The sequence below is a fragment of the Tamandua tetradactyla genome, chromosome 8 (genome assembly GCF_023851605.1).
Source record: "Tamandua tetradactyla isolate mTamTet1 chromosome 8, mTamTet1.pri, whole genome shotgun sequence".
Lineage (NCBI taxonomy): Eukaryota > Metazoa > Chordata > Mammalia > Pilosa > Myrmecophagidae > Tamandua > Tamandua tetradactyla.
Window position 1 is genome coordinate 80,033,694 of NC_135334.1, and position 21,414 is coordinate 80,055,107.

The 21,414-nt window shown below is 48.2% G+C and overlaps 3 protein-coding genes and 1 pseudogene across 4 annotated transcripts; 1 reads left to right on the top strand and 3 right to left on the bottom strand.

Annotated features, from left to right (window-relative positions):
* Positions 1-226: 226 nt before the first annotated feature.
* Positions 227-3,105, bottom strand: LOC143645215 (large ribosomal subunit protein P1-like; annotated as a pseudogene).
* Positions 3,106-9,408: 6,303 nt separating this feature from the next.
* On the bottom strand, positions 9,409-13,107 carry RRP8 (ribosomal RNA processing 8). Its single transcript, XM_077113835.1, has 7 exons — positions 12,910-13,107; positions 12,033-12,393; positions 11,332-11,785; positions 11,116-11,245; positions 10,834-10,940; positions 10,658-10,754; positions 9,409-10,431 (listed from the first exon to the last, which is right to left on the bottom strand). The coding sequence occupies exons 1-7, from the start codon at positions 13,006-13,008 to the stop codon at positions 10,312-10,314; spliced, it is 1,368 nt and encodes a 455-aa protein (XP_076969950.1). The 5' UTR covers positions 13,009-13,107; the 3' UTR covers positions 9,409-10,311.
* A 78-nt stretch (positions 13,108-13,185) lies between these two features.
* ILK (integrin linked kinase) lies at positions 13,186-19,762 on the top strand. Of its 2 annotated transcripts, none has more exons than XM_077113837.1 (13): positions 13,186-13,297; positions 13,672-13,852; positions 16,949-17,114; positions 17,287-17,382; positions 17,576-17,672; positions 17,780-17,863; positions 17,966-18,051; positions 18,193-18,302; positions 18,411-18,538; positions 18,622-18,743; positions 18,833-18,932; positions 19,042-19,172; positions 19,348-19,762. In XM_077113837.1, the coding sequence occupies exons 2-13, from the start codon at positions 13,764-13,766 to the stop codon at positions 19,495-19,497; spliced, it is 1,359 nt and encodes a 452-aa protein (XP_076969952.1). In that variant the 5' UTR covers positions 13,186-13,297; positions 13,672-13,763; the 3' UTR covers positions 19,498-19,762. The 2 variants fall into 2 exon arrangements, with proteins under 2 accessions (XP_076969952.1, XP_076969953.1); XM_077113838.1 differs by lacking the exon at positions 13,186-13,297 and adding an exon at positions 15,625-15,675 and having other exon boundaries at positions 13,685-13,852.
* On the bottom strand, positions 19,730-21,150 carry TAF10 (TATA-box binding protein associated factor 10). Its single transcript, XM_077113839.1, has 5 exons — positions 20,906-21,150; positions 20,579-20,733; positions 20,280-20,344; positions 20,077-20,191; positions 19,730-19,896 (listed from the first exon to the last, which is right to left on the bottom strand). Exons 1-5 carry the CDS (start codon positions 21,135-21,137, stop codon positions 19,807-19,809), a joined length of 657 nt encoding a protein of 218 aa, XP_076969954.1. The 5' UTR covers positions 21,138-21,150; the 3' UTR covers positions 19,730-19,806.
* Between the last annotated feature and the right edge of the window lie 264 nt (positions 21,151-21,414).

The following is a 21,414-nucleotide window of genomic DNA, read 5'->3' on the forward strand; positions in this document are numbered from 1 at the left end:
TTCACATACTATAAAATTCTCTCATTTAAAGTGTACAATTCAGTGGTTTTTAGTACATTTTCAGAGTTGTGCAATCATCACCATAATCCAAATTTAGGACATTTCATCATCCCAGACGTAGCCCCTTACACTTCAGTAGTAGATCCTCCCCATTCCCTCATCTCATTCACGTGGTCTTTGATGCCTGGCTTTTTTCCACTTAACATAATATTTTGAGGTTCACTAATGTTGTAGCATCTGTCAGTACTGCATTCCATTTTTTTTTAGTTCAGCTATTTATTAAACACATTAAAAAAGGGGTTTAGTAAAAAAGATCAAAGCCTATATCACCAGACTTCTCAGATTCTTTTTTTTTTGCTTCCCTTTCTTCTCCTCAGCTGGAGCAGCAGTGGTGGAAGGGACAGGACCTACCTGCTGCTGGGCAGGTCTTCCAGCCCCTACATTGCAAATGAGGCTCCCAGTGTTGTCGCTGGCCAGGGCCTTTGCAAACAAGCCAGGCCAGAAAGGTTCAACATTTACACAAGCTGCTTTAACGGGAGCATTAATTTTATCCTCCCTGATGGTGACCTCATTGTTTTGATGGACGAGGACCAAGTTGATGTAGGCGAGCTCAGAGACAGACCACAGTGTGGGCAAGTGCTGGGCAGCCGATTGCCTGGCACGGTACTAGTGTGCCAACGTGACCTCAGCTTCTTCAGAAGAACTGCACATTAGCAGCAACTGAAGAAAGGGACTTCACTCCTTTTTACTGCTGAATAATATTGTATGGATCTATCTCATTTTGTTTATTCATTCAGCAGTTGATGGACACTTGGGTTTTTCCACTTTTTCACTATCACGAATAATGCTGCTATGAACATCCATGCACAATTTTGGGGGTGGACATATTTTCATTTCTCTTGGGTATATACATAAGAATTGCTGGGTCATGATGTAGCTCTAGGTTTAACATTTGGAGGAACAGCTAAATTGTTTTCCAAGGTTGCTGCATCATTTTACATTCCTACCAACAATGAATGAATGTCCTAATTTCTCCAGGTTGCAAAGAATTTGAGGCAACCAGGTGAATGGCTAAGATTACTATGATAGATGCAGGTGATAGTAGCAACAACAAGATGTATGACTAGAGACATGGATTACACTGGCTATTGACCTATTTTCTTTTTGCTCCTAGATACCCTATACCCCACCCCCACTACACTCACACATATATTCTGGTTCTGTGTTGCTGTGGCTGGGACTCTGCAAACTAGATTTCCTCAAACCCACTGCCAACTGGTTTCCTGTTAGGTTCTGCAATGGGAGACCCTAAAAGGAAACTGAAAAGTGACAGATGGGAGGAAGCATTTCATTCCTGTTTTATAGTGGCTGTCATCTTACTTCAGTAGCAGACAGTTGGCTTCAAGTACCAGCTTTGCCACATTTCTCAAAAGTGTTAGCAACAGCTGGCCACCCCCTTGGCAGTCAGATACCAGTCACATATGTTCCTCTATTCTCAGGGACATGCCCTTCCTTAGGGGACCAGGCATCAGAGCTTGGAGCTTCCACACAAAAGGACTGAATATCAGTCAAATTGGAACCCTTCTCAGAGCTCCTTGTTTCTGCTAATCACACCACCTCCTCCCTTTTGTTCTCTTAGGCTTCAGGGCATTATCTGATTTCTGCAATTATTAATTCTTGGATTATATCCGTATCTTTTTTCCTACTCTTTCAGCCTTCCAAAACTTAATAATCAATTCTCTGTATTAGATGCCTTCTACTTGAAATGCTTAGTATGGTTTCTATCTTCCTGACTGGGCCTGGACTAATACATGGATGGATATTAAAAACAGTTGAGTGGGGAAGACAAAACCATTTAAATAAATAATGTACACACATCCACATAAAACAATTAATAGGTTACAAGAATGTTTGCATAAATAAGGGGACAGTAAATGAGAAATTTTTTGGTTGTCTAAGATTTTTGGATAACAAACCAAAACTGAGGACAACAGGTAATAAACACAAACACATTCTAAATAAAGGTGCTAAATACATCCACAAAAGGTTTACTCTAAGACAGCGAAGTTGATTCATAGACCACCATCCTTTCTATTGCACATGTGATTAGAAATTAAAGATTCATTGATGGGAATTTTTAGGAATAGAGAAAACTTTGGCTTTTCACTTCTCCCCCTTGAAAGGGAAGAGAGTGGTGCTCTTCCTTCCACCCGAATCTAAGAGGGGGCTCCAAAAGAACTAACTGTACACATTTTGTGTAACCATGAAAGGGAGAGACTGACATTATGTAAACTATAAATTGTTTTATGTGGATGTGTACATTATTTATATAAATGGTTTTGTCTTCCCCACTCAACTGTTTTTAATATCCATCCATGTATTAATCTAGGCCCAGTCAGGAAGATAGAAACCATACTAAGCATTTCAAGTAGAAGGCATCCAATACAGAGAATTGATTATTAAGTTTTGGAAGGCTGAAAGAGTAGGAAAAAAGATACGGATATAATCCAAGAATTAATAATTGCAAAAATCAGATAATGTCCTGAAGCCTAACAGAACAAAAGGGAGGAGGTGGTGTGATTAGCAGAAACGAGGAGCTCTGAGAAGGGTCCCATTTTGACTGGTATTCAGGCCTTTTGTATGGAAGCTCCAAGCTCTGATGCCTGGTCCTCTAAGGAAGGGCATGTCCCTGAGAGTGGAGGAACATATGTGACTGGTATCTGACTCCCCAGCTAGGGAACTGCTAAACTGGAAAACATATAGACCTATCTCTATATGGCTAGCTGAAAGAGAGTTCTTGGGAGAATGTAACCTGAATCATCTATAAGGCTTTGAAACCACATGAACATAAGAGACCAGTGCTTGCTTCTCACATGGAGAAGTAAGAAAGGCCAGCTGGGGCAGGGCAAGGAGAGTAGCTGGGCTGTACTTCCATTGTTTGGCAGGAAAATATGCATTGATTTTTTATGGCCTCCTTGAAAGGTAACCAATCTTGTAGTGGTCTTTAGCATTAAGAGACTCTAGATTCCTTGTTGGGGTCAGAAGCTGAGCGGAAGTGTGGATGTGTGCCACAAAGAGGCAGTCACTTACTGCACAAATCCCCATGACGCAGATGGGGGGGGGGGGTGCGTAAAGAATGCTAATACCTTATATAAGAGTCAACATTTAAATTCCTGTCTTGATTGAGCACACTGATGTAGCACTAATCGCAAAAGCTTAGCCTCCATTCCAATCCTAGAAGAGTCAGAGAAGATAAATAATGAGTGAAAAACAGACTATGCTCTACAACCACACTGAACTAGATGAAGAGAGCTTTGAATTGGATGAGTTGCTGAGATGTGGAAGAGGGTGGGGAAGACAAGATTTTAGATTGGTCCCAACTTTACCGTAGGGAATAATGGAACATATTTATACCAGAGTATTAACAGTGTAGAAGGATCCATGAAGTGAAGCCAAAATGATAGTGACAACAGCCATTGGTGAGACTCCCAAGAGTAACAGGAGGTGGAGCATCCCTGCTGAATCAGGAACCATCTTCTGACCATGAGAATAAAGAGGCGGAGAGAATCATGGAAGCCTCGTCCCTAACATCCTTGAGCTCCTAAAACAACGCCAACAGTCACCTAACTTTAGGTTTCCTGTTCTACGAGAAAAAAAAAAAATCAAATTTAAGGCATTCTTTTGCAGGATTTTTGTTGTTGTTGTTACAATCAAAATGAGTATCACTACTTTCTGATAGGAGGTTCACCACCACCACCCGATTAAGATTCAAATTCCTAGGACAGGTAGAAAACGGTGACTGGCATTTGGTAATTAAATGTCTGAAAGTCCCAGAAGGAAAGAGACCATTTTGTCATGAACAGTAGAATGGATAGCACGCCCAGAGAAAACATATCAGCCAGGGTCTGTATTGCTAACAGCTTTAGCAAATACCTTTAAAACTCACTTGCTTAACACAGTAAAGGTTTATTTCTTGCACAAAGTACAATGTGCAAGTTCTTGGTCAGGCCTCCAGACTATGCTCTCCAACCACACCTCCAAGTAATGACTCAGGTATCCAGACTTTTTCTATGCCATGACTCCACACCTTTAAAGCATATGCTTCAAGGTCATCCTGATAGGCAGGGATGGGGTGCAGATATACGGAAAGGCTCATCCTCCCTTAACTGCCTTGGCCTGGTAATGAAACAGCACTACTACTCATTTCCCACTGGTGAGAACTACTCACATAGCACCATCCAGATGCAAAGGAACCAGAAAATGTAGCGTAAGTGTGTGTCCAGGAGAAAGGAATTTCGATAAGCATCACCAGTTTCTTCCACAGAAGAAAAAAGGTGATGTTGGTGTGGAAATGAAAATGAGCTCATAAGGGAAAGAATATGCTAGGAAGATGGAGCAACACGTATAAAGTCCCTGAAGCAGAAAAGGCTTGGAATGCTTGAATTTTTTTAAAACCTGTGCTGCTGGAGTTTTGTAAGAGGGGAAGAGTGGGTTACAATGCAGTTGGAGAGGAAGGCATAGCCAAGATCACATAAGTCCTGGTAAGACGTTTGTTATTTTATTATTCTCAAAGCAACAGAATTCACAGAAGAACTTTAAGTAGAGAAGTGACATAATCTTATTTACCTTTTAAAAAGATCACCTGGCTGGGTGGAAAATGAACTGCTCTGGGGGCTAGAATGGAAGCAATTAGATTAGTAAGGAGTAGTCAAATATCTTAGAACCAGGTGCTTGGTTAGAGAAGACACCTGGGAAGGAGGACAATCAGGGGATAAAAGGCTCTTAATTACCAGTTTCTGTCTGAAAAGCTGTAAAAGGCTTTGTGCAATTACGTAAATGGTTCAGTGTTTGGAGTTGAGCTGTGTCTCTGCCAAAACCATTTCTTTTGGAACTGTATTCCCTTAGGACTGCTACAGGAACAAAGGTGGAACACCAATGGCTGCAGAAGCAATAAACATCTTACAGACCTCTAAAAGGGATGTTGAACAAGTCTAAGGCATGGCTTGATATCTAGACACAACTTTATTTATTTTTCCCCTTCCCTGGAGAAAAGCTCCAGCAAGCTCATAATTTTCAGCTCATTCTTGGTTAATTCATTGTCCTACGGTCAGTTTTAAGGCACAAACATAATCTCAATTAAGAAATGAGAGCATCTAATTTTGGATAATAATAAAGTATCTGTAGCTGTCTCAACTTTAGACATTTCCCCATCCCAGTTCTGCCCCACTTAAGGTGCCTGCATGAGGGAAGGGATCGTGATCTGTATGCTCTCTGCTCTCCTCACCTCCTCACCCAGTAGCTGCTGACTGCTCTGGGCTGAAGTGCACAGAGGGATAAGGGGGATAAAACAGTTCTTGCTTAGCTAGGTGATTCTGTGTTCTAGGGATCTGGCAGATAATTAAAGGAGGCATCCCCGCTGACCCCTCTTCTGCAATTCCCTGGACCATGGTGGCTGCAGTTCTATTCTGGGTTGTCGCCTACAACTCCTTCCTCAGCCCACTTATCTTCCTAACTTCCTTGTGCTGAGGTCTGCTTGTCTCTTCAAGTGGTCCCCCAGGGCAGGATCCAAGATCATTCCAGCCTTCCCTCTCCCCTGTGTGGTGCATAGGATACACTGATGAATCCTTACCTGGGAAAATTCTGGGAATGCGGGCCAGTGCGAAATCAGCAACACTCACTTGACTCTACCATGGAAACAGAAGGTAAGCTTTTGCTTGTCCTCTAGAGGACAGGAGACAGACTCCAGGCTCATTGTTTCCTGGTTCAAGAAATGCGTACTCAAGCTCCCCAACTGATCTTCCCAGGGTTTCAGATGAGAGGACAGGCACTCCCTCTCCATGGAGGAGGTGGATTCTAACAGGCAAGCTGTGTGCTATCTTACAGTAATAGCTCTTTGCAAAGCAGTCTTGCATCAGTCTTCTCTCACCCCATCCTTTCTCTAGCTTTGACCTTGACCTGTAAGTGTGCTATTAATGCTGCTCGTGATCATACTATATTTCCCTAGTCCAATCATTCCCCCTTCCACTCTCCTAGAAGCTATATTCACATTTTCCTCTCCTCAAATTTCCAACCCCTTTCCTCCATTTTCACTTTCAACTGATGAGTTTGCTTCCTGCTTCACTGAGAAAATCAAAGCAACCAGAAAAGAACTTTTCGGGCCTCATCCTAGATCTATGGAAACAAATGGTCTGAGCTCTGATGATCTGCATTAATAGAGCCTTTGGGTGATTCTAATGCATTCTAAAGTTTGAGATCCACTGCCCCACACACAGCATTTACCTCCTACTACTATTGCCTTTCCTCCAATCTGCTGTAGCTACTCTGGTTTTTCTCCTTAAGCTGTAGGCATGGTGGTATTTCTTAAGGAGATACATATATATATTTTTTTTAACTCAGTCTAGGCTCTTAATGTTGGTCAGTGAAGCCCAGACATGGACCTGAACAGGAGCTCGTCCTGAAGCTAAAAATGGAGGAGAAAAGACCCAGATCAGACAGAGGAACATCCTGCTATCTGGCCTGGGCTGAGGCAGGGGCATCCTGGGGCCTGAGTCAGACTAGGGGAAGGGAGAATTCAAATTGTAAGTAAGAGAGGAAAGCTAGAGAAAAACCCCAGCTGTCCTGCTGAGCAAAATTAGAAAACAGGGAAAGTAAACCAAGATCTGGAAATATAAATGACATTTGGTAAAGGACACAAATATAGAGATATAAGCCTCCACGCATCCTACGGTGATATAATACACTGAGCCAACTCATTCCTTGGACTTCACGTTTTGCTTCCTCCTAAGTTATCCCATGAAGCTCCTACCCCATGGAGCTGTCATAAAAGTCAAGTCTCTCCTATGAGCACCAGTAAGTCCTGACAGGTAGGAGAGGACTGTCAGGGCATTTTTATCTTGGATGCCTGGCAGCCACCTCCATTCACCAACTTCACAATACCCCCCAAGCAAGTCTCCCTAGTAGGCTGTGCAAATCCTCTTCTCTTTTGGAATGTATGCCATCAGCCTCTTCTTTCCTCCATCTGCAGATTTCCTGGGTCCTTCTCCTCCCTCAATGTTGGCACCTGTTCCACTGCCAACACCTGCCACCATCCTGGAGAACTTCAAGTCCATGCAGGCAGCCCCTTCCTCAGTTCATTAGCCAATCTCCAAATGGCATTTCCTTTCATGCCTCTCAGCCACTCACTCCATGGTCACACCACGTGGTCCATGTGGAGCTGCTCTACTTCCAAGATTAGTAATTCAAACATTCCAATCTCTGACCACAGTCCCCCATCCTGCCAGGACACTTGTTTTATTCCCAGAGCAACAACACTCCCTTGTGTTCACTCTCCTAAATATTGTAAAAAAAATTCCATGGTCCACCAAAGACATTACTTGCCCCAAACTCCTCTGCTCACTGTCCTTTTACTTTGATTACATCCCAGCTCTGGATGATGGGTTCTCGCTCACCTCTTCCACAGCTACGCCTCAATTACTGAGCAGAGGAAACCACAGCGTTGGCAGGTCAGTTTAACTAAAAACTCAAGCAGACCCTCAGCGTTATTATGTAAATCCTCATCCACTGCAATCTGACTTCATCCTCATGTTAACAGGACTCTCAGCAGCATTTCACAATTGACAGCCTTCCTATTCCTCCCCCACACTGGCTTTCCTCTTCTACCTCATCTGCTGTCACCATTACTGTTTCATTTTCCTTTAACAATTTGCTAAATGCTCCTTGGTTCTCCTGTGAACCATTTTCTCTTCTCATTATTTTAACCTGGGTATCTCATCTACTCCTATGACGCTAACTACCATCTCCAGGCTGCTGATTCCCAAATCCCTAGCTCAGATCTCTCCCGGGATTTGCATGTCCCACTTAGAAATGGACATCTATACAGACACCTAAAATCCAATACTTTGAATGCCATCATCAGCCCACCCAGTTGCCTGAGCCAGAAAGCTGGCACTTATTTCAGACTTTTTTTTCTTACTGTGCTCAACACCCCCCAACTTTACTTACTAATGTTCACTCAACTGCCCACTTCCTCCATTACTCTAGTCCACAGTGCCCTCATCTTGTGCCCTGAATCTCAGTTCCTGTAACACCCTTGTTCTCATCAATCTTATGTCTTTTAATTTCCTAGGGCTGCTCTAACAAAATACCACAAAATGGATGACAAAACAGAAATTTATTGTCTCACAAATCTGGAGGCTAGAAGTCTGAAATCTGCGGGAAGAATCCTTCTAGCCACTTCCTAGCTTCTGATGGCTTGCTAGCAATCCTTGGTCTTCATTCTGTATTTCAGTTGCCACATGGAATTATCCCTGGTGTCTGTGTGACTGTGTCCAATTCTCTCCTTCTTATAAGGACACCAGCCATTTTGGATTAGGGCCCACCCTAATCCAGTTTGGCTTCATTTGAACTAATAACATATTCAATAACTGATTTCCAAATAAGGTCACATTCACAGCACCAGAAGTTAGGACTTGAACATGTTTTGGGGGATACACAAGTTAACCGGACTTTGTCATCCTTGTCTCTCCTTAAGTGAACAAGTACATTGGGTGCATCTCAAATGACAAGCTCTGGGAATACAAAGATAAATATGGCTTGAGAGACTTACAGCCTCATGCATAAAGCAATCACGACTGAGTATTTAAATGCTGAAGTAACATGACAGTTTTTTTTTTGAGCTTTGAGAGCTCACATGAGGAAATTAATTCTGCTTGGGAGCGGGAAACTAGGACACAAGCAGGCTGTTTTGAAGGATGAGTAAATCTTTACCAGTCAGACGGGAATGTCAGCAGAGTTCTAAAATAGCACATGCAAAGGCATTGTGCAGTGGCTCCTCAATGGCTCCAACCATGTCCTTTGCCCTCTAGCCTACCTCAAACCTGTGCCCCTTACTGGAGGTACCCAACTGTCTCAGAGCCCTGGAAGCTATGTCCTTCCAATGGCTACCTACCCTGTTCTTGTTACTGCAGATAGAAGAGACTACATCTTTACCCTGGGATTCAGGCAGATGCCTTCTGGGGGAGGCCTGGGATGGATCATCCCAGCTTATTTGACCCCTAGCGCTAGCCTTCCTTGCCCACAGCTTTCCCTGGATGTGCTGTCCTGGGCTTGATGCAAGACAGAGACAACGGACACTCTGTTCTGCTAATAAATAGCCCTAATCTCCAGCCCAACATGGCATCAACTATTTGTTATTTATGAACAGAGCCCCAGTTGCTTACAAACTCCCTCCAAGCATAGCTGAGAATCCATCAATGATCTCTGAATATCCTATGAAATGTGACTGTTGAAGAGCATATCTTGAGCTCTCCCAGGACCTTCCTTGGTGAACAAATCCATCCTTTATTTTTCAACCTCCATCCCTGCCTTGCAAAGGTCTCCAGAGAACAATGAGGCTTATAACACATCATAGCCACGAATACAATTTATTGAGCCCTCTTATGTTCCCAGCCCTGGTTACAGATTTCCTTAGTTAACACACATAATCACTCCTGAAGACAGGAATCCTTACCACTTTCCAAGAGGACTCTGATATTCAGAGATTAAACGATGCCCAGTTCTAAGTGGCAGGCTGGGTTTCAAATCCAGGTCCACCTGACTCCAAAATCTATGTTTTGACCATACACACCAGGGCACCAGAGGAAAACAGGTGCTGGAAGTAGTTTGGTCCATAAGGCTCCCAAGATGGAGAAGAGGGTAGAGATGAAGCAGCAGAAGTACATGGTACAGGGAATATCCAGGCAGTCTTGGCCCACCACATAGCTATGGGAACAGCCTGCATCTTCCCAGAAGCCCAGACTGTTATGTCATGCCAGGAGGCTGGTGGGCTACCAGTTGCCCCAGAGCCAAAAGCAATACCAGACTGTCTGCAGAGTTGAAGGCCTGGGTACACAAAAGTTGAAGGAGTAAAGGCTATGAGTGAGCACAGGAAGCTGGTCTGCAGAGAGAGGACAGGAAGAGAGGAGAATGGAGATGCTAAGACAGAAAGTTCATGTGGCTCCTGAGAGATGGAATAAGGAGCTAAACTCAAAGATGCCTTGAATCCCAAACCATCTAGACTCCACAAAACCCAAGGGGATCCAGGATACCCAGGTGTCCCTGTGTTTTACATATAAACCCCTATTCTTTAGTGACTTTATACTCGTAATCTAGGAAGGCTGCATTAGATCAGAGGCTGGGCCAGGGGCTTTTATCACTTTGTTCTTTGAATGAGGGCAGGTTGGTATCAGGTCCTGGCTCACAACCTGGTTAAAGTCTTTAGGGTTCTGAGCTGGGAGTTCAAGCCATGCCTCCCCTTTGGAGAGGGTCCAGAGGTCACCTGCGCTTGTAGAGACATGGTTGAAGCTTCAGGCCTGACAGTTGAGCCTTGGGCCCCAACCGAGGGGAGCCAGTCTTTTGGAAGTCAAACAGGAAGAAGTGGCTGTTGGTCAGGTCCTAGGAGCAGAAAAGACTAGTTAGCTCCGTATCTTCCCCCAGCTCCTCAAAACATCTCCCTTCGTTTCCTGTTCCTGTTCAGAATGCTTCCCAGGATTTCTCATGGGTTGTGGCTTTAGGGAACAAATGTCTGTTCCTGTGCCTATGGCCTAGTTTCTACATATCATTCCCCTAAAAAGGGCCACACATCAAACACAAATGGAGACGGACTTCCTGGAGCTCTCACCTTGGAGATGACCTTGAAGCCCAGCTTGGCCACAGCCCCCAGAAAGGCCTGAACATCCTCAAAGCGGCTGCTGACCTCAGCCACTTTCAGGAGACCCCTGGGGACAGAAAGTTCTGTGTAAATGTGTAGACATACACATGCACACATATACATGCATTAGTGTTCTAGGGGCTTACTCTGGCTTCAGCACACGATTTGCCTCCTCCAGGAAGTCCCTGATGTTGGTTCCCATCAGCGAAAGGCAGAACACAGCCACATCCACAGACTCATCCTCTAAAGGGACCTACAGAGAGTGGGAGTATTGTATGAAACACATGGTTGGACACAAGAGGAAGTAGGCACATAGTGTGGGGAGGAGGAGAAAATCTGCACTGAATGCTACGCTTGGCACCTAGGGGATGGAGATGGGGGGTGATTATAGGAATTAGCACATAGAGGTAAGGCCTAGAGGGGTTTACCTGGGCCATGTCACACACAGTGACCCTGGGGTCCAGAGAGGCCAAGTCAAAGCAATGCACAGGGTTCCGGATACTCGAAGCCAGGCGGCAGTCTCCGCAGCCAAAGTCAGCCACCACCAGGGATGCAGGCCTGGGAGTGGGAGTGAGGGGTCACTCACTGGCTTGGTCTGAGCCCATGACTGACCCATATTCTCACAGGTCCCAAACCCCATTCACCGCTGGCGAAGATCCCTGGCGATACGGTCCACAGGCTGCAGTGGCCACTTTTTGACTTGGCTCTGGAAGCCACGGTGGTAGAGAAGAAAGGCCTCAGGATCTTCCTTGAAGAGGCGCTGTGCAGCACTGCTGGGTCCCAAATATAGCTGTTCATTGAGGTAGCGAAATCGGGCACCATCTAGCCGCTGTGCCATGCGGGCTCGCAGAGCTCCTGCCCGATCCTCATGGCTGACTGGTTTAGGGGAAGGAGGCATCTTTGTCTCCTCTGTGGGGGCCAGAGCTGGAGCCTGGGCTGGCGATTGAGGTGGCCGAAACTTGTTCTTATGTCTCCGTTTGTTCTTCTGCCGGTTCCGCCACTGTTTGCGGCTCAAAGTATGGGGGTGTTCAGGGGAAGGGGATCCAGGCCTTGTCTTGTATAGGTCATTTGCAGCACTATCCTTCTGGGCTTTGGGACCTGCAGGGAAGGACACAGGAAGTATTTTGGGGAGGATCTCCCGAATTCAGAGGCTTGGCAAGTCATCTTGGTCATACCCCTGTCCTTGAAATAGGGACTGTGGCCTGGATAAAAGTACCTCTTACTGCCTAATCCCAATCCTAAAGATGGCAGGTAGCTTTTGTCATATGCAAGATCAGCTGAGCTCTCCTTGTCTGTGTGCCCTTCCTTCCCCCACACCACACATACTACATATACTCAATAGTACCTGTTGGATCAACATTGTCCCGGTGCTGGGCAGGGTTTGAAGGGGCCTGTTTCTGACATTTCCTCTTTCTTTTTTTCTCCTCAGCAGAGTCACTGCCAAGAAGAGCCCGTCTGCAGCACTTCCTTCCCACTTCCTTTTCCTCAGAGTCACAGCCAGGTGGGACCTGTTTCTGATGTTTCTTCTTCCTTTTCTCCCCTACTTCAGCAGAGGCACGAGCAGATGAGGCCTTTGGCAGACGTTTCTTCTTCCTGTCCACCTCCGCCTCCTCTGAGTCACTGCCAGGCGGGCTGCGAGGTTGCTGGGGAAGGGCTGCGGCCTCCAGGGCCCGTAACGTGGCCAAGAGCTGGCGGCGCCTGGGGGCCTGGAAGAAAACCAGCCATGAGCGCAGGGGCCTGGAGAACAAGGAGGGAGAGAGAGCGGTCCTCCTACTCAGATGCTGGCAGAAGTGACTAGATGCTTCCTAGTTGATTTAACTAGTTTGTGAAGCCTGCCATACCCTGACCATAACAGACTATGCTTTCCCGCCCCAGGGCCTTTGCACAAGTTTTCCCCATCCAAGGACCCCTCTTTGGGTCACTAACTTCTAATCATCAACAGGTATCTCTCAACTCAAACATTATTTGCTCTTGCAAGTTCCTGAATGTTCATACCAGACGCTGCCCCAATGTCGCCGCAGGTCCATCCCCTCCTCTCCAAAAGACACACACACACACACACACACATCCCCTCCTCTCCAAAACACACACACACACACACACACACACACACACATCCCCTCCTCTCCAAAACACACACACACGGCGTAGCCCTACGCGGGGATTCCACCAGACTCGGTTTCGCGGCCTGAAACCAATGCTCTGCGTGACAACTCCCCTACCTTGGTTTGCGATGCTGCCACAGGCCGAGGGCGTGAAACTACGAGCCCAAGCCTCGTAGCTACTGGGGCCTCCTCGGCCCACTCGGGCTCCTCGAACATGCGGGCCGGGAAGGCCGGGTCGCGGGACCCGCAAGCCTTTCCACGTGCAGAGCCTGCACAAGCCGGAACCGAACCGGAAACCAAAGAGTGAAAGCAGGGGCGGCTAGAGCGGCCGGCGCGGTGCCGGAAACCATAGAGTTTCGACACTTGTGAGCTAGAAGGGCAAAGGAGGAGGCGGGAAGGGAGAGGAGTGACGCCCCGCTGGCCCGCAAGGGGCGGGGGCGGGGCCGGGCGGCGGGCGCGGCCGGACGGGAGTTCCCCGGAGAAGGAGCTTGCAGCCCGAGTCCCGGTGAGTGCGGGGGTATCCGCGCCCCCTCCCCAAGATTGGGGCCCTGCCAATCCGTTACCCCTTACTCCACTTGAGTTTCGAGGAGGAAACGGGTGCCACACCCCGGGAGGACTCCGGATAACCACCCCCAGGCATACGCCTGCTGGACCTTCCCCTCCCCCTCAGTCCTATTCGCGGGTGGGGGTCTCCGTGCCTGCAGGACATCCCTTTTGGAGACGCTACCTCTTTATCACTCCTTATCCCACCCGAACCCGCCTTTCCCTCACTCCCAGAGGGGACAGTCAGGAATTATCCCGCCGCCCCAACTTCTTCCCCTAACCCAGGGATTCGGCGCCCAGACCTCGGCCCCCAACACGAACACTTCTTTCCTGTAGGGGCCAAAGCTTGGGGCTCGTCTCCCTCCCCTGGATCCCTCCACAGCCCCCAGGCCTCCCCAGTCTAGGGGACACAACACCGAGACGCCGCTATGGACGACATTTTCACTCAGTGCCGGGAGGGTAACGCGGTTGCCGTGCGTCTGTGGCTGGACAACACCGAGAACGACCTCAATCAGGGGTGAGCTGAGGCGACTTGGTGGGTGAGAGGAAGGCCAGAGACCTGCCTCTCTCTCCAGCATGGGGTGGTCAGCGGCCGACTTTGCCATCCATTGTAATAAGTGCTAAGCATAGCCTGAGGGAGTGCGGAGGGTCCCCACAGAGGAGGCAGTGTTTGAGCTGAATCTTGACAGATGAATAGAGTTTCTCAGCAGAGGCTGCAGACAGCTTTCTAGTCTCAGTGAACTGTAACCGGCTAAGGGGCAAGAAACATAGCGGAAAGTACCAGGAAATTGTCTCCAGTTCCATGTGGCTAGAGGTTAGAAGACTTTCTGTGGGCTGAAGCACTGGGTACAAGTGGAGAACGACAGGAGATAAGGCTAGAGAAGTCTGCAGAGGTCAGTTAAAACCATGCAAAGGTTATTTTGGCTATAGTAAGGTTTTTATTTGAAGAGTAAGGGTTTAAAGCTGTATAGTGATGTGAAATTGTCCATTTGTTAAGTATCACCTTGGATGCTTGGAGCAGGTGGGAGGAGACAAGAGTGGATATCAGGAGATTATTGCTTAGTCCCAGAAGTGATGACAGCTTGGACTAGAATGTGAGCAGCTGAAAAAGAGAGAAATGATCATATTCTAGAAATCTTTGGGAAGAATTGGTGGGACTTGATATCAAATATGGGGAAGGTCAAAGACGGTGACCAGGGTTCTGGCTTGGACAGCTGGTGGTTCCTTTTAACTGAGATGGAGAAGACTGAAGGAAGATGATGGGTTCCATGCTGGACATGTTAAAGTTAAGGTGACAATACATCCAGGTGGAAGTGCTATGTGCTGCTTACACAGATTTTGTGTACAGGACCGAGATCTGACTTGAAGACACACATTTGGGGGATATTAGTATGTAGATGATTACCAAAACACATGGCTATTAAAGAGAGCCTCAGAAAAGCAGAAGACGAGGTCAGGGAAGTGAAACCTGTGAGGAGACTGAAAAGGAGCATTCAGAGGTTGAATGAGAAGTGGAAATGTGTTAGTAAAGTGTAGAGAAGAGAATGATTCAATGAAATGAGAGTGGTCAACAGTAGTATAGGTTGCTGAGAGGTCAGGAACGTGAACACTCTAAAGTAGCTAATATATATGTCCTATATATTAGGATATATTTGATGATCTTGGTGAGGGCCATTTCAGGAAAGAATAGGTCAAGAAACCAGACTACATTGGGTTTATTCATTTAAGGAAATGTACCAAACATATTCTGTGCTGGTTGTTGGAGGCCCAGCATCAGACATTATCTCTGCCCTCAAGGTGGCAGACTTGTGGCAGGTTGAAAAGTGAATGGGAGTTGAGGAAATAGAGAAAGTGAATGTAGACAAATTGTTTAAAGTTGGCTGAGACTGAAAGGCAAGAAAAGTGGTAATGATGGTGATTCAAGGGGGTGAGAGGGTCACTTTTTTTTTTAAGGTCTGGAGAGTTGTTTTTTAAGAGGTATGGGTCACCTGTCTTAGTCCAGGCTTCACTGGTCCTCTTTAGGTTCTACACAATTTCTTCCTCATAATTTGCAAAGTACAATTGTTCCATTTTTCATAACATCCTCAAAGGGTGCTGTGATGAAGACAAAATTGCTATTTGTTGTTGAGGTTATAAAGGCATAGGCAAAGCTGTACGGTGGGCCTAGCATCCAGGAATAGTCTTCACTGTCAAAAGGTGAAGGGGTGGCATTAGTGAAGGCTTTGGTGTTTGGTTTGAGGGTCCAAGCTGGATATGTACTGGATATGAAGTGGGGTTAATTCCCTGCAGGCCTTCGTGGGATGGGAAGTCCAGGCCCTGAAGTGACAGGCAGCCTTGACAGTAAGCAGAACCTCTGTGCCCATACTTTTGCCCTCAGGCTCTAGAGCCATAGATTACTGGAGGCCTGTAAACCAGGGCACAAATTAAAGAGCTGGGAGGCAGACCAGCTGATAAGCAGGGGGTGATATTTGCTTCTGGGGGATACCAACCTCCATCGAAAACTTTCAGCTATCTCTGTATGGACAGATGAGGAAGCTCAGTAAATTAGAAGTCACACCCTCCCACCTCCATCAGTTGTGGGCGTGTCTGAGTTTAAGGAGCCCATCTGGGGTGGCCTGAACAGGCTGGCTTTCACCCGGCCTAGAGCCCCCACACGGGAAGTGACCACAGCACTAAAGCATGTTCAGGCTGCCAGCCCAGCCCACGGTCCGCCCCCTGCTCCACCCCTTGGATCTGCAGGGAATTTCCTTTTATGGCCCCAGGCTGTCTGTCAGGCAGGCCCAGCTCCCACCCAATTGTGCTTTTTTTGGTATTTTTTAAAAATACTTTCTCTTTATAACACCTGTGCCCTTAAGGAAAAAGAAGAGTCAAGTACAGTTTTTTTTCCAAAGCAGCCATTCTTCATTTTCTGTGCCCAGGATTGCTATTAGTAGGGGAATCTCTGTTTCATGTGATAGTTTATCTGCCCTATCAGTAATGACTTATCAAAAGCATTTCTTCTTTTTGTTATGAACCTCTCCAAAATGCCATTTTAATTCTATTCCATTTTTACATCTTAGTTTCAGTCCCAGAGTCAATTGGTAAAATTGCTCCCCATGAATTTTAACCTTCCTTCTCAAGATACCACTCTCCTCTTAACATGTGATGAATACCTGCTGGCATCCAATCCCAAGAAGCTTACAGTCTAATAGACAAAACAGCCCAGTAACAGATTTTTATAAACTATGTGACAAGTGCTGTAGTAAAGGGATGTAGAAGATGGATTGGAAAACAGAAAGGATCAAGAGATATTGCAGAAGGGGTGCAGGGGAAACCATATAAGTGCTACCATCTAATAAAGTAGGGAGTACCAGAGAAGAAAGGGTGATGGGAGGTGGTAGTGGAGATAATGAATCATATTATGGACTTGTTGAGTGGCAGTTTGTTGGGTCTGAAGCTCAGGAGAAGATCTGAATTGGACAGATTTGGGAGTTACTGGCATAGATGAGAATTGAACTCCTGGAGAGGTAACTTTTCCCAGGGAAGGTATGCAGAGGACTGTCACTTTCTCCTGTATTTAAGCCTCTGTCCCCACCCTACCTCCAGATCACTGACCATTGCCCCTTTCTCAAAGGGATGATCATGGATTCTCCCCCTTACACTGGGCTTGCCGAGAGGGCCGCTCTGCTGTGGTTGAGATGCTGATCATGCGGGGGGCACGGATCAATGTTATGAACCGTGGGGATGACACCCCTCTGCACCTGGCAGCCAGCCATGGACACCGTGATATTGTACAGAAGGTATATATGAACCCTCCCTCTGACACCCACATCATGTACATGATTGAGGTCAGTCACAGGCAGCAGAATGTAATTGAAAGAATGAGTGCCCCCACTCCATGACCTAATACCCATCTTTCATTTGTGCCTGACTGTGCCTTCTGCCTCTTCTATGTCTGACCACGGGACCCAGCTGTTGCAGTACAAGGCTGACATCAATGCAGTGAATGAGCATGGGAATGTGCCCCTACACTATGCCTGCTTTTGGGGTCAAGACCAGGTGGCAGAGGTGAGATTTCAGGTCCCAAGCCCTGGGGTGGGTGGGAAGCAAAATGTGAGCCTGAGTGGGAGATTGTCTCGAACACTCAGCCCATCCTGTGAGTACTGCTGAGTGTTTAACACTCACAGGTTGTGTATTGTTATCTGTATGTTCCTGGCAGAGAGGTAGCAGGGCTCTTACCACAACTACCTTCTCATTCCAGGACCTGGTAGCTAATGGGGCCCTTGTTAGCATCTGTAACAAGTATGGAGAGATGCCTGTGGACAAAGCCAAGGCACCCTTGAGAGAGCTGCTCCGAGGTCTGCCCCGCCACCCTTCTAACAGCTTGTGTCCTCTTGTCTTGTTCCTTCCTGCCTGTCTCCTCCCTCCATTACCACAGCTCAGGCCGTCTGTCTTTCTTCCCCAGAACGGGCAGAGAAAATGGGCCAGAATCTCAACCGTATTCCATACAAGGATACATTCTGGAAGGGGACCACCCGTACTCGGCCCCGTGAGTCACTGTTGGAGGGAAGGGGTGGCAACAGAAAATAATCCTGGGTTTCTGGGGCTGGGTTAGGGGGAAGCTGGGGACCTGACCTGTGCACACTCTCAGGAAATGGGACCCTGAACAAACACTCTGGCATTGACTTCAAACAACTCAACTTTCTGGCGAAGCTCAACGAGAATCATTCTGGAGAGGTGACCTCTGTCTTTGCCCCTTCCCCCCATACTCCCACAAATTACGTGCTGTGCATCTATTTTAAGTTTCTCCTCCTCTAGTTATGGGCAAGGGAAGCAGTGGCCCTAGTTAAAGCTTTGTAACCCCAACTTGTCCTTCAGCTGTGGAAGGGCCGCTGGCAGGGGAATGACATTGTTGTGAAGGTGCTGAAGGTTCGAGACTGGAGTACAAGGAAGAGCAGAGACTTCAACGAGGAGTGTCCCCGGCTCAGGTGCGGCAAGGCCTAATCTGGAAGCTGCTAGTTTTAGGGAATCCTGAATAGCCCTGAGGGAGATCTTTTTTGCTGGGTTTCAGGCAGGGACACTTTCTCTTCTTCCAGGATTTTCTCGCACCCAAATGTGCTCCCAGTGCTAGGTGCCTGCCAGGCTCCACCTGCTCCTCACCCCACCATCATCACACACTGGATGCCATATGGATCGCTCTATAACGTACTACACGAAGGCACCAGTGAGTAGATTCTTGAGGTGGCAAAGGGTGGCGGGGGAGTGCATCTGAGGAACCTCTCCAAACTATTTGCTGCTTCCTCTTAGACTTCGTCGTGGATCAGAGCCAGGCTGTGAAGTTTGCACTGGACATGGCAAGGGGCATGGCCTTCTTACACACGCTAGAGCCCCTCATTCCACGACATGCACTCAATAGCCGCAGTGTAATGGTGAGGCCATAAGTCCACTCCTGGCCCAGGCCCCCAGAAGCCCTGATAGAACAGTACTTCCCTCCTTCCATGTATCTTCTCTTCCTCAGATCGATGAGGACATGACTGCCCGAATCAGTATGGCTGATGTTAAGTTCTCCTTCCAATGCCCTGGGCGCATGTATGCACCTGCCTGGGTAGCTCCTGAAGGTGGGTGAGGGCATCGAATTGGAAGTCAGAGATGGGCCAGCTCAGTAGTGGTGGAAGGGGCCAGACAGGATGGGACTCCCAGTTGGAACAGACAAGCCCTGTCCCCCAGCTCTGCAGAAGAAGCCTGAAGACACAAACAGACGCTCAGCAGACATGTGGAGTTTTGCAGTGCTTCTGTGGGAACTGGTGACACGGGAAGTACCCTTTGCTGATCTCTCCAACATGGAAATTGGCATGAAGGTGGGAACAAAGCCACATACACTTGTCTTGGGGGATGATGGTGGTGATGGCAGTAACTGTGGTGGGTCTGGGCTGTTCCCAGACTTGTTCAGATATACAGTAATCCTGTCCCAATAGGCCTTTCCCCACGACACTGAAATTGTGAGGTTTACCTTGTTTGTCCTTCTATTTGCAGGTGGCACTGGAAGGCCTTCGGCCTACCATCCCACCAGGTATTTCCCCTCATGTGTGTAAGCTCATGAAGATCTGCATGAATGAAGACCCTGCTAAGCGACCTAAGTTTGACATGATTGTGCCTATTCTGGAGAAGATGCAAGACAAGTAGGGCTGGAAAGTCCTTCCCTAAAAAACTCCAGGGGTGTCAGGACACAGTTGGGGGAGTGCCCCTCCCCAAAGCAGCAGGCCTCTGGTTGCCTCCTTTGTCTCCAGTCATGGTACTACCCCAGCCATGGGGCCCATCCCCTACCCACGCCCCTGTTACTGTGGCCCCAAAAGAGGCTGGGCTCAGAGCTTTGTCACTTGCCACACGGTGTCTCCCAGCATGGGAGGGATCAGCCTGCCTGTCACAATAAAGTTTATTATGAAAACAGGCTGGTGTGGGGATATGGGGACAAATACATTTAGGTTGGGTGGCTCAGGTGAAGTAATGCGGCTTCTTCACATTGATGCCATACTCGCTGAGGGCAGGTGTCAAGTCCTCCATGGTTAGAGTATACTTGCGGTCCTGAGGGGAAAGGGAAGAGCACCAGCTGAGCACAAGAATCTCAGATTTCAATCCCAGGTGGTGACCCTGAGTAGGTCTTAAGTCTCCCCTAGGACTTGGTTTCCCTAAAGGGTTTCAGGATAAGTTAAGCCTCCAAGGCTGTGAAGGATAATTACTGATTCAGTGAGCCTCCCCTCACACCTTGCTCTTGCTTCGGGAGCTGCCGGAGGCTGTGCCCTTCATTTTGCAGTGCTGTAGGGCATCATTGGCAATATCTGAGATGAATTTCTGGGCAGCTAGGGAGATGAGCCGAATTCTAGAGAGAAAAAACTGGTATGAAAAGGAGATGGGAAACAACTTCTATACAAGCACCCAGAACTCTACTTTGTCCAGTGTTTACTCACATGCGTGGGTCCGAGGCCTCAAAGCCAGCACGGTTCAGATAGTAACCAGTCACTGCATCTGGGATCTGAGAAATCAATTAGACAACTGTCATTGCTAACCTTGAGCTCTGTTGGGCTGAGAATGAGGGAAGGCAAGGGAAATGGAGAACAGGGCTGGTTATCAGGAAGCTCACAGGAAGGGGAGAGGGGATTGATCATAAGAGGAGGGCAGCAAACACAGGAAAGCACTGGGGAAGTAATTCATGGCAAAGGTTGGCATGACAGTAGGCCAAGTGGCCTTGTTCAGGCGGGAAGCCCACCGTAGGCGTGTAATCCTCCAGCTGCATCAGGAAGTCCACCAGAGGTGTGCTGGACACCACCGGCTTCACCTCTCCGTTGGCCGCGCTCGGCAGTACGTAAACTCCGTTAGACATGGCACCCTCCGGGGGCGCCGCGCCGCCCGCCGACACAGGAGCTAGCGGAGAACCAACAAAGTGAAAACGGAGGTGGGGGCGTGCAGGACCCTAGTACCCTGTCCCCTTACTCGCCGCTGGGTCGCAGACGCTTGTGCCCTCTACCCTTACTCGCCTCTGAACCCAGCCCCAGGCGCTTTCCCTCACCCTCACCCGCCCCGGCCCGGCCCTCACTCGCCCCGCGCCTCTCGGCCGTCTCTCCAGCCCGCGCCGCCACGGGTCCCGAGCCCCCAGCCGCGGCTCCAGCCCCAGGGCCCCCTGCTATCCCTGCGGGGCTGCCCTTGCTCTCCGCGGCGGCGCTGGCAGGCAGCGCTGCTGAGGCCGAGGCAGTGGGTGCCGGACCCGAGGCCGAGGCGGCGGACGCCGGCGCCGCCTCGGGGTCCGCGCCGGAGCCGCTGCAGCTCATCGGGCCGGTGAGAGAGGCGGCGAACAGAGCAGCTTCCGCTTCCGCCCACGTTACGCACACACCAGGGTGATGTCACACGCTTCACAACTCGCTCCTCCCACAGCATATTTGCTCTCTCCCTCGGGTCTCCGGCCTTAGGTTGTTTCTCTTTGGCCAATTAGGTGAACTGTCCGCAAGAGCGGAGGCCAATACCTGGAGAACTGCGCAGGCCGGGGCCAGCCTGCTCTCCCACTCAGCGGTACTCCGAGACAGTTCCGCCGGGAAAACAACCACTGTA